Source organism: Pygocentrus nattereri, chromosome 23 (assembly GCF_015220715.1).
Source record: "Pygocentrus nattereri isolate fPygNat1 chromosome 23, fPygNat1.pri, whole genome shotgun sequence".
NCBI lineage: Eukaryota > Metazoa > Chordata > Actinopteri > Characiformes > Serrasalmidae > Pygocentrus > Pygocentrus nattereri.
The window spans coordinates 5,066,208-5,079,326 of record NC_051233.1 but is presented as its reverse complement, the minus strand read 5'-3'; the positions used below and the strand labels follow the sequence as shown (position 1 = coordinate 5,079,326).

The following is a 13,119-nucleotide window of genomic DNA, read 5'->3' as shown; positions in this document are numbered from 1 at the left end:
CCTCTAGTCCTTCATCAGTGGTCACAGGACGCTGTTCGCTGGATATTTTTGTTTGGTGGACTGTTCTCAGTCCAGCAGAGACAATGAGGTGGTTATAACTCCAGCAGCACTGCTGAGTCTGATCCACACAGTGTCTCTGCCCCCTGCACTGTTTGATAACACTGATAATATACTAATAAAGGTGGACAGGTTTCGAATTGAATTGGTTGATCAATAAGTTCTGATTTTATTACTGGAATACTTTGAACACAGATTAAAACATTAAAAATAAAAGTTGAATGTCATGTTAAACATACAGTACAGGTTGAGCGAAGATCTAAATAGGGCTACCTAAGAACTGTGGGACATGCAGATTGACGGATGAAGCAATGCCTGAAAGAAGGGATGTGAGAACACACAATATTGGAGTGTGGATGAATGAATGAAGAGGCAAAGGCAGCTACAGGCAGGCGGTCTAGCTTGCGTTTGGTCGTACCGGGTTAATGTTGGCTCGCTACGTTTCTCTGACTCTGAAGGGCTGGGGCTCACTTTCAGGGCCAAATTACATGTCCTCACTTTGGTCAGCTACATGCCTGATGTATGCGGAGTTTACCTGAAAGTGCAGTCAGGCAAACTGAGTGAAACGGCTTCCTAAAAGACCTGCAAACGATCGCATCAATGCCGGACCAGCTGGGGATGAACACGTTGGGGCATGCTGCAAGTCCATGACTCACACAAGCCTCAAACTCGAGTCATTACATGACTTGTGCGATGACAACAGCTCTGTAAGAGGCCGAGTAAGTGAAAACACATTAATCAATCAGGATAATGTGATTAAATCAGGAAAACATTTGTAAAAATGTCTGTCACTCTGTCCCACCCAACACATTACTCATAAGCTCTCCAACCCAGAGCAACGTCACTGCTGTCCTCAAGCATCGGACCTATCAGTACTATAAAATGAGGTGGATCTGATTGGGTGATTTCAGTGCTAGTATTATAGGCAAATAAGAAGCATTATACTTTTCCATAAAATAATGTACGTTTCCCTGTTGTTAGTAATACACTGAGTTTGGCATCGTGTGTCATGTACTTGGTATCAATTTCTGAAGGTATCTACAATAAAAGTCCGATCAAAACAAGCGATATCAAGACTGAGTACCAGTTGGGTTGGATTCACTAACTTAATATATACTAATTTAACCATCTCTTAATTGTGATTGTAATCTGTCAATATTTTGATACTATGATATACACTCACTGGCCACTTTATTAGGTACACCTTGCTAGTAAAAGGTTAGACCCCCTTTTGCCTTCAGAACTGCTTTAATTCTTCGTGTCATACTTTCAACAAGGTGTTGGAAACGTTCCTCAGAGATTCTGGTTGGTTATTTGAGTTCCTGCTGCCTTTCTATCATCTGGAACCAGTCTGCCCATTCTCCTCTGACCTCTCACATCAACAAGGCATTTTCGTCCACACAACTGACCGCTCACTGGATATTTCCTCTTTCTCGGACCGTTCTCTGTAAACCCTACAGATGGTTGTGTGTGAAAATCCCAGCAGATCAGCAGTTTCTGAAATACTCAGACCAGCCCGTCAGGCACCAACAACCACGCCACGTTCAAAGTCCCTTAAATCCCCTTTCTTCCCCGTTCTGATGCTCGGTCTGCACTTCAGCAAGTCGTCTTGACCACCTCTACATGCCTGAATGCACTGAGTTGTGGCCGTGTGATTGGCTGATTAGCTGTTTGTGTTAACAAGCAACTGAACACTGTACCTAATAAAGTGGCCGGTGAGTGTATATGGAAAATCTTTTTTTTTCCATTTTTCTCAGAACTGTATCATTATGTGGAGCACTGGTTGCAAAGTAATGGCTTGCTTTAAGCCTTGTTTTTGTCTTTTTTTGCCAGTGTCAGAATCGGGCAAGTATGAGCAGTTCTGATGTAATTTGGTTCGAGAGAGAACATATAATTTGGTGAAACTACATGAGCTTGTTTGTTTTTCTGCCACTGTGAGCAACATGAAACGTAACGTTGACTGAGTGTTTTTAAGAAAGATCGGTAGGTGACACTTTCCATCAATGCCATGTTTATAAGCATCTATAAACACATACATAACATGTTATAGTGCGTTCATAAGGCATCAAAAACATGGGTATGAATGTTTATAAAAATGCATTACGTATTAGAGCCATGTTTATTATGCATTATGAATTGTTAACATAATGCATTATAAGTACTGTTCATAACACATTATAAGCGCTCATAAGCTGTATTAGTCCGCTCTAAGTAAAGTGAGTCGTGCTGGACTGAAGCCTCCTCCAGGGTTAAGAGTGAAGTATTTACTGAAGGACTTACTGAAACATTAAAACACACACAGTAAAGCTCATTACAGGCTTCAGATGTCAGAGTTTAAACTAGAGCTGCCCTCAGAGTTTCACCCAATGTGGGAAAGTCAATGTGCACCACTGTTAATGTGCACCACCGTTAGCCTGGCACTGACTGCATATCCAGTATTATACTGTTTGGAGCATCTGAATAATAAACATGACTATTAAGTGTAATTCAGTGTAATTCATTTTTATAAATATTTATAACCATGTTATAAATATAGATGCTTGCAAACGCAACATTCATAGAAAGTGTTACCGAATGTTCCCAAAGTACCCAAAGCTCGTTGTCTTGTTCTATATTGGCTCACACATCAGTGGTTTGCTCATCCGCCAGGTTCACGACTAGATAAACTCAGTGTAATCTAAACTTAACCACTACTGAAGGTTAACCACTCTCTCAAGTCCTCATGTTCTTTCCCAGTTAAGTGAAATGGGTTTTCTTACTAGGCAAGTTTTACAGATGTTTGGTGGGACGGCTGCGTTACTCTGCACCCTAAAGCCCATTTGGTCAGATATCTAAGAAGAGTAAGCTTTTTAATCAACTAACATTTACATCAACTGGAATTAGCCAGAAATAAACAATACAAGTTGGCAAACAAGCTGGGCAATGAATTGCTTTACTGGCTGGAACAAAAACATGTCACTGTTGTCGGAACAAAACCTCGTATCTCCAAAATGGTCACTTTACAGGAGAAGGAAAAAACCTACTTTACTTTTAATGTAAGTCAATGCAACCAGAATTTTTTCCCAAGTAATTTTGGTCATTTCTTTTGGTCCTTTCATTATGAAATGTATACACAGTGTAAAGACCCACCGGCATTTTCAGATTATGTCAAAATCTGAAAAACAACAAAACTGGAGATGCAAGGTTTTCTTTCATCAGCAGCGACATTCTGGTTAATCTGGTAAGCATTGACAAAGCTAAGGTGAACCTGGCAGGACAGTTTCATGCTCTGTCCATACAAACAAGGTTACTGCAAGGCCACATCACAGCTATGATGTTATTCACAATAGCACACTGTCTCATATTCCACTGATTAATAAATACTGCCCAGCACCAGGCAGACCTATACAGCACCCGTTATATGCCCTTATATAGTAAAGTAACTGCATAGAAGAAGGATATAATATTCCTGACATCTGTAAAAGCTCTGCTTTTCAAAAATTCTAAATTATGAATGCTCACACAGTGTAAAGTGCCTCTCGTTTTTTTTAACTGGGAAAAAAATAATAATAATATGGTTTTGATGCCTTATGAATACACTGTAACATGTTATGGATGTGTTTATAGATGCATCCAAATGTGACATTCACAGAAAGGTTACCGAAAAACTTTGTACCTCCTTTAGGTAAGAAAAGCGCACTGTAGCAATAATTCCCGGCTGGACAGCCTGTTTGGAGCATCTGAATATTCAGGACTGTCCCAGTCCCAGCGATGCCGCTCTAACAGCACCAGCGCTGAGAAATAAAATACCAGAAATCTCAGAATGTAAATAAACTTCATATTCATCTTCACGCTCTCCAAGCTGGGACTGACGTCTTTGGCACTGACAGTATAACATTATTAACACTACTTATAATGCATTACATTAACAATTCATAATGTATAATAAACATGGCTATACGTGTAATGCAGTGTAATTCGTTTCTAGAAACATTTATAACCATGTTTATAATGCCTTATGAATGCATTATAACATGTTATATATGTGTTTATAGACGCTTACAAACGTAACATTCATCGAAAGTGTTATCAATCTTTCTTATGACGCCCGTGGCGTCACATTCCTCCTCTCTCTCGCTACCTGTTGAATGAATAGGGTTCAGTTTCCCGCTCAGCTCCCATCGAGAGGCACACACATTCCACAAGTTCTATAATGACTCTGTAATTATTTCTGCCAGCCGGACTCGTCACATAGCTGCGCAGAGGAAGGTGAAGTGTGTGGGAGGCGTGTGTATGTATGTGCGACTGGCCCTGCACAGTCAGCCAGGAATTTAGCCCATATTCAAGTGAACTGACTGAAAAAAAGACCCATTCAAAGGAAAAGCTCTATTCCAATAAAGGGAACATAAGGCAGATGTGGTGCAGGGTGGTGAGGGGCACTCAGGACTGCAGGGCAGATGCTCCACATACACTCACAACCAAGACTCTCTCGCACACCGGCATGCTCCCAGTGACAGCTGAAACAACACAGCACGCACAGCTGCTGTGAGACACTGAGTTTGACTGTATGGTAACACAGCACTCGCGTGACACCATTGTCTCAATCACAATGAAATACATCTGACCCATTTGGGCCTCGTCCAGGTGCAACATCCTCTGACGCTCCTGCTAACTCGTTCTTCCATACAAGTCCCTACCTCCCTGTGGCTAAAGGATACTCCTCTCCAATACGGGTGTAAACCTCTGACATCATATTGGTTGAATCATGATTCTTTACGAAATGTCTCAATGATTCAGCGATTCAAAGAGTCAGTTTCACTACAATTTGTTTTAATTCTTTTTTTTTTTTGCTGAATACACCTTTTAATTACACCTCAGTTAATTCCGGCCTCATAATGAGCTGACTGGCATTCTACGACTGCCAATAACCCCTTTAAGTATCGGTCCAACTTATTTGCCATAGCAACAAAAGCCAAGTATTTAAAAAGTAACAGCAACAACCTTATTACAAATACCAAAAGTTGGTAACACTTGGAATGTCATCTATAATGTATCTATAAACACATTTATAACATGTTATAATACATCCATAAGGCTTTATAGCCTTGTTTATTATACAATAGAATCCATTAACAGTAGTGTTAATAACATGTTACACTGTCAGTGCCAAGGAAGTCAGGGCTTTATTGTGTATGTCTTAGTGTTTCAGTAAATACTTCAACTTGAAGCCTCACTCTTAACACATGGCTATAATGCCTTATGAATGCATTATAACAGGTTATGAAGGTGTTTATAGCTTACAAACATGACAATCAAAGAAATTGTCAACCAAATGGCAGAGCTCAGCTTTTAAAGGAAATCCCGGCACCACAACAGCACTACATAGAACTAATTGGAGTTTTGTTGTTATTATTGTCTCAAAATCTAATAAAAAATGTAATAATTGGTTTACTCACAATAATGCACTCAAGGTTGCGCTACTCTGTGAGAAGTCGTGCTGATCTTCTCAGCCTTAGTGCTCATTTCTGACAGTATAGTGATCCCTCTCTAGTACCAGCCACCAGGTTTATCACAGGTAACAAGCAGACTGAAAAAATATCATTAATAACATCTTGCCTAACAGCAAACAACGCAAGAGAGTAACACCAGTATGCTCCCACTGTATTCAACAAAGCCGTCTGCATGAGTGGCAGAGCCTCATTTTTGACAGAACATTTGAATATTTGTTGCTTCACAATAACAATATATACACATTTATGAACCTGAGACTAACTCTATTTGGATTAGGATTATGGAGGTTTATTTATTAAGGTTACGAATGCAGTAAAATGTATAAAATGATGACATTGTATTCCAGTAGCTAAGCATCAGCTAAACGTTCTGTCCTTCTCTAAAATATAAACATGTGCCAAAAAATATTGGTTTGAAACATGAGTCAAATCAAATCATCTGATTATGGGTCAAATCAAATCATCTAATTATGGGTCAAATCAAATCATCTAATTATGGGTCAAATCGAATCATCTGATTATGGGTCAAATCAAATCATCTAATTATGGGTCAAATCAAATCATCTGATTATGAGTCAAATCGAATCATCTGATTATGGGTCAAATCAAATCATCTGATTATTGGGTCAAATCGAATCATCTGATTATTGGGTCAAATCAAATCATCTGATTATGGGTCAAATCAAATCATCTGATTATGGGTCAAATCAAATCATCTGATTATGGGTCAAATCAAATCATCTAATTATGGGTCAAATCAAATCATCTAATTATGGGTCAAATCAAATCATCTGATTATGGCTCAGAAAGCCTGAGTAGGCTGATGAATCAACGTGATGATCAGTGATTAATCTCAGTGTTACTGAGCTCTGCTAAAGACTGAGTAGACTGATGAATCAACCTGATGATCAGTGATTAATCGCAGCGTTGCTGAGTTACCAAAATGTATTCCATATGTATTCTGAATGTGTTTTTAATGTTTTTTAATGTATTGTAATGGAACACAATACTACATATATTTAGGAGAGTGTATTCAGTCTTCAATCTTCATCACTTTTTCAAAGTATTCTACCCAACCCTGGTGACAACACACTCTGAAGCTGAGAAATCAGGAAGCTTAACAAGTCTAGGCAGTCATTTTGAATCCATTGTCTTGGAAGGTGTGATCTTTGGTGGGCACGGTGGTGAATCAACAAATGACAAGCAACCCCAGCAACAAGCTGAACCCCCTCCAGCTCTTTACACCTCTATGAGAGAGGGGGAGATCAGCTATCTCTGATCGACTTAAGTCCTTACACTGATAAGGCCTTGCTTCCAGCAATGCCCAATACTGGTCAGTGAGAACATCCACACTCACTGATCACAGCTTTAACACCTTCTGGAGATCACTCACAAAGAAAACGCCTCTGACAAAGAGTCTGAGCTAGAACTTAGCCTATTTTTCGACTGAAACCATACGTGTAAATATATCAAGCACCGATAGAACGGATCCTGATTGGGGGGAACGTTTAAAAGGAAACATCCGAATACATTTTGTTCTACCAGTGTGAGGGAATCTATGATCCCCTAAATCTAAACTCGTCGGAGCTGGTCAAAATCCCTTCAGGTATTAGCCTAATCTCCAACCGTAGCCACAGCTTAGCTTGGCATGTGTACATAAACTCTGTGGCTCACTATGTACATGGTGATAACAACGAACTGTTCACTTAAAAGCCTAAGATCAGCCTTCCAGGTCACTTCTGTTACCTTACTATTACTCCAAAAACAAACCCGTGAACAATATTTAAAGACCAGTGCTTGGATGTCCAGGTGTTACCATGACTTAGCTAGATTTTTCCCAAGATCTGATAAGCCAGAGACAAGCTAGCAATTTTATTCCATGTTTTTCTCAAGCAAACACATTACTGTCCCACTTTGGTGAACATATAAGCCATTTAAGATGAGAACAAACACTCAAATTTCACGTTTTCAACTAAGTATTTAGCATACAGTAGTTTGTGGAACTGACATGGAGCTATCAAGCTCCTGTATGGCTTGATATCTACAGTTCAAATCAAATAGCAGCAGAACGCAATCAATCAAATATAAAAGTTAGTTGTGGAATGTGGTAACATAACACTGTTGTTGGAAGAAAACCTCGTATCTCCAAATGGTAACTTTACAGGAGAAAGAAAAACCTATTTCATTTTACATGTAAGTCAATGGAACCAGACTTTTTCCCCAAGTAATTCAGGGCCGTTTCTTTTGGTCCGTTCTTCATGAAATGTACACAATGTAAAGGGCAACAGGTATTTTTAGATAATGGCTAAAACTGAAAAATGACAAAAATGGAGATACGAGGTTTTTTTCTACCAACAACAGTGATAAGATACTGTAAATACTGGAACCAAAACCGCCTCATCACACACTCTCTAAAATAAAGCGTTCTCTGGGGTGATGCCATTGAAGATCCTCTTTTGATTCCTTGAGGAACCTTCTATGCAATGATTTTGGAACCTTTGTTTTGAGGAGTGCAGCTTCTACATTGACCAGCAGAATGAATGGTGGGCCACCAGCTCTGTCACCTTCTTACTAACCTAGCAAGACAATTTACTATAAGAGAAGAAAGGAAGAGGAAATCGACTTACAGGTTCTTGGACTTCTTCTTCTTGGTGCCGTCAGGGCCTTCGTCACAGCTGCAATCGGAACCAGCGCTGAGCTGCGGGGAGAGGAAGATGAGAACAGTGGGCATCATCCATCCAGGCCAGCTTTGGAGAAGGAGAACAAGCAGGCTAGAACCAGAGAACCGTCTATAGCCTACAAGTCCGAACTCTAGCCTGCTTAATCCGTAAGAGGCAACATTGGACACAGTCCTGGGGGGTGTTTGTGATGGAGTGTGTGTAAGTATTTGTGTGACCCCAGCCGGTCTAATCCTCAGCACCCAGGCCGAAGCACAGCGCCTGTGTGTGCATGAGAAGTGTGAGAGTGTGTGACCACTGCTGTTGGCCTGAAGCGTGCCCAAGATTAAAACCTCAGGCTCGGACCTTGGAGTCATGTTACCTTCCTTTGCTTGGAGGTTTCTGATTGGCTAAGGGGAGCATGGATGAACAGGGAGGGGTGGAGGGGGTGTTAAGGAGGGTGAGCAGGCAGTAATCTGTCTGCCCAAAACTCATGGGCAGGAGGTCGGGGGAGGGGTCTTCCGATCGGTGTGTGTGAATGGGTTGGTTTTTGTACCTTTTCAAGACAACAAGAGGGCTAATTAACATTTGAAAGGTACCTGATTAAAGAAAGTGGCCCTTTTTGTTACGGAAAGAGCAAAAATGTTTCTTTTTTCAGGTATAAAAGTTAAGATTAAGTTTTAATGTCAACTTTCAGAAGATGTACACAATGTAAAGGACAGCTTGTGTTTCCAAATGATGAAAAAACGAGCACAATGGACATATAAGGTTTTGTTCCAACAGCAGTGGTATGTTTATGGGACATACGCGACATCTTATTATTGCATATAAATTGCATATTAAGAATAAGGGACATTTTAATACATACCTACAAATGAAACATCTTTATGGGATGTGTGTATGACCACATGTCCTGGCACTGTATAAAAACCAACCTGTGTGTGTTTCTGTCTTGGGAGGAAGAACCAAGCTGAGAAAGAATGACCCATTGTAGGATGTGCACAGACACCCTATTCTGACCCTAGGTCTGGAGAATGATGGCCATACATGGGCCAGAGCTTTCATACTGTGGCTGGACAATAAGTAGCTGTTCTTGGCACGGACAGTTACACAAATATTTGCACACTGCATGTTTATGATGGTCTCAGTAACTCTAAGATCTGTAATGTTGCTGAAAAGCAAGACCTGGAACACTGTTGTGTAGAACGGCGGCCAATTTGCTGCACACGAATATCGTCATGGTAAAAAAAATGTACCTACAATTTTTATTTCTAAATCATTTAAATGTGATGGCTGTCCTTTACATTGTGTCAAGTATTATGATTGGATCAACAGAAATGCTCCAAAATCACTTTGTTGCCTCAGGGCAACAAACCCACTTTCCTCACTTTACAGTCAGGTTGGATTTCACGAGACTCTTTATGCATTTATGTCACACATGCAATCCCAAAAAGACGGTCCGGCTCAATGTTTAGGTCTCAAAAGCAAAATCAACATCATACTGATGAAGATATGATGGCAATAGTAGATCACTCACAAGTTTTGACAGAGTCTTTTAAAACTTTTCCCATGCACTCGTAACTGTCAAATTCATCTATCTGGGGAAGGGGTCTGAAGCACAGCCCATGTTACAAATGTCACGAGCAATTACACATTTCCACCAGAGAGGTCTCCAAATCCACAAATGTTACATAGTTACACTTTAAGAATGTTTATGCTTTTCCCTGTCAAGTTATTTTAGAGATTTGTAGAGTGACGGTATACAGACTTGCCCATGTAATCTATTCAAAAGTTTAGTCGTTTTTATTTATTTATTTTTATTATGTTATTATAAACTAACAGATACCGAATTAAAAATGATTACTAATTGGAAACTAACATAGCTAGAAAACAGTCACAAAGAATGCCCAGCAAGCCATAGCAGCCTTTATTAACAAATGACATTACCCATGTTGAATGAATGTCATGTTCAATGTCTAAAAAGGCATTTGTGGCAGACCGCTACATGCATTCAAAATGGGATGTTAGACAAAACAAACTCAAAGGCTTTTTGTCTTTAGGGGCTTTTCCATGGGGAACTTGAAAGTAAGGATTGAGAAGTTGCTCTTTTCCAGACGTTCTAGCTCTAGCACCAGCTCTTCTTCTTCCTAACTTCCCTCCATACAAGACAAAGAGAAAATGTTCACCGATCAGCATAACAAAGCAACTTCAACTGACAACAGGTTGTGCAAAGATCTAAAAGGCAGTGTCTGTGTTTGAGTAGATTTCGTAAGACTTGGGGTCAGTAAGTAGAGAGATAAGAGAGAGCGGTGTAATTAGTAAACAATGACATTACTCATAACTGAGAGTGTACATGTACATTACAGGCAATCGTAGATCAACAGCCTAATCTGTTTAAGCTGTAGGGTCATGCAACTGGTTAATACTACCTCTACAACATTCATGTACTGAAAACGGGCCTGTCACCCCTCAAAAACAGCTCATAAAGTCACGTCGCAGGTCTAGGCAACGTACAAAGTGTTCTAAAAAAGCACTGAGGAAAATAAGCAATGCCCTCCTCGTCAGTAAGCAAACAGAGACGACAGCTTCTATAAGCTCAGCACTGAGCCCACAAACACATAACGGCAAAGTGCATAATGTAACAGAGCATGATACCAAGCCCATGATACAAAGCCCATGATACAAAGTCAAGCTTGTGGTCACACAAGTGCAAAGTGTACTTTCAGTGTCCTGAGAGTGCAATCATGCGTGCACTTAGAGCACAATGTGAATTTTGGGATCTTCTATGAAGTCGTTGGAGACGTTTGTAAAGGAAATCCAGCTGGAGTTCGATTCAGGGCGAGAATAAATCCTGACTAAATAAACTGGCTCTGGCCATTGACTCTTTCTTTGGGACAAGAGGGTCAATACAGATGGTCTGACAGTTCACACCACTGTTCACTCTGTTCTGACTCTGGATTCCCACAGCACACTGCTTGCCGGCTCCTCCGTTCATTTGCATTCATCTCCGGTCAGCAGCTGTCAGCGTGTAACAGCCAGTGTCCGGCTTTGACTACATTACTAGCCTAAAACGGCCAGGTCAGCTGTTTTATTATAAACCACAGCGGCGTGAGAGACGCTGAAGAACAGAAACTCGAGAACTCTACCCAAAATCCCACGGGGGGGTCAATGTGGTCAAACTTGCCAACAAAATAAAATGGCTAATCTTAGAACTGGAACATGAGAAACAGGGTACCGAAGAGGCCCAGGGGAAGCGTTCCACGAGTGCTGCATAGTGTGCCGGAGTGGGAAACCTCAACATATGTTTGAGGCTATCCTGAACTTTGCTCCATATCTTTCATGTCCTAATATCCCGAGCATCCTGAGAAGATCAAGATGATGATGTGAAATCTTCTTTATCCCCATTCATTTACAAACAGACTGGCCTGAAATATCTACAAAAAAGATGCTTTTCCAAGGGTTCTTTAGGAAAGGCAGGTGTTCTATTTCAAACTCCGAGTTCTTTATACAGCCATTTAATGCCTAACCACTTTAGATCCCAAGCTTACTAGATACTAAGGCTTATTATTCCGTAACTATGTGTGTAATAAACCACCGGGAGGGCCCTTTAAAGGTTTAAATGGTTCTTTGCATGGTGAAATGGTTCTTTAGATTGACTGAAAATGTGTTTTTTATATTGTTACAAGCTTGACATTGTAGCAATAGCAGAATACTTCTATACAGTTCTATACAGAACTATATACAACGTGTTCTCCGTCAATTTGAATAACAATTTGACCATGCAAAGAACTATTTAAGCATGACATGGTTCTTAGAACTTATGGGTCTAAGTAGAACCGTTCCCTTTACTAGAGAATCCCTGAAGAACCATCTTTGTTAAGCGTGTAATACGTATGGATCTAAACAGAACCACCCCCTTTACTAAAGAACCATAGAAGAACCATCTTTTTGTAAGTGTTTGGAACTCATAGCTCTAAATAGAACCACTCCCTTTACTAAAGAACCCTTGAAGAATTGTCTTTTTGCAGAGTTTAGAACTCATTGCTCTAAACAGAACCACCCTCTTTACTAAAGAACCATAGAAGAACCATCTTTTTGTAAGTGTGTAGAACTCATAGCTCTAAATAGAACCACTCCCTTTACTAAAGAACCCTTGAAGAATTGTCTTTTTGCAGAGTTTAGAACTCATTGCTCTAAACAGAACCACCCTCTTTACTAAAGAACCATAGAAGAACCATCTTTTTGTAAGTGTGTAGAACTCATAGCTCTAAATAGAACCACTCCCTTTACTAAAGAACCCTTGAAGAATTGTCTTTTTGCAGAGTGTAGAACTCATTGCTCTAAACAGAACCACCCTCTTTACTAAAGAACCCTTTAAGAACCATCTCTTTAAGTGTGTAGAGCTCATAACTCTATAGAGAACCACTGGACTATTCCCAGGAGCAACACTGAGCACACTAACACACCACCACCACGTCAGTGTTACTGCCTTGCTGAGAATGATCCACCACCCAGACAGTACCTGCTCTGTGAGGGTCCATAGGGGTCCTAAAAGGGGGCTAACAGACTACAGTCTGTAACTGTAGAACTACAGAGTGCAGCTATACAGTAAGTGGAGCTGATAAACTGGACAGTGAGCACAGAAACGAGGAGGTGGTCAGAATGTCAAGCCAGTTTTTTTTCAATATCTTAAATTCAGCAAATGAACAGCAATTTTGCATTAAAACATGGTCAAATATCTTCCCCCAAATCACGTTTTTCACACGCATGTAAGGCGTCTAAAAACATGTTTACACATCGTGAAACTCTTATTTTCTGTTAGGGAGTCAAGAAGTGAAGCAGTGCTGTACTGCACGTATGTAATGTCTCAACTCTGTGTACCTTTCCATCCTGGTATCAGCTCTAGGTCTCCGCAC

At 40.3% G+C, this 13,119-nt stretch overlaps 1 protein-coding gene across 6 annotated transcripts in view; it reads right to left on the bottom strand.

Annotated features, from left to right (window-relative positions):
* Nucleotides 1–13,119, bottom strand: part of rgs3a (regulator of G protein signaling 3a) — a 318,323-nt gene that overhangs the window by 22,545 nt on the left and 282,659 nt on the right. For all 6 annotated transcript variants that reach the window (XM_017720342.2, XM_017720344.2, XM_017720343.2 and 3 more), the window contains one exon: nucleotides 8,174–8,244. In XM_017720342.2, the coding sequence (XP_017575831.2) occupies nucleotides 8,174–8,244 (71 nt within the window). The remainder of the gene's footprint in view (nucleotides 1–8,173; nucleotides 8,245–13,119) is intronic.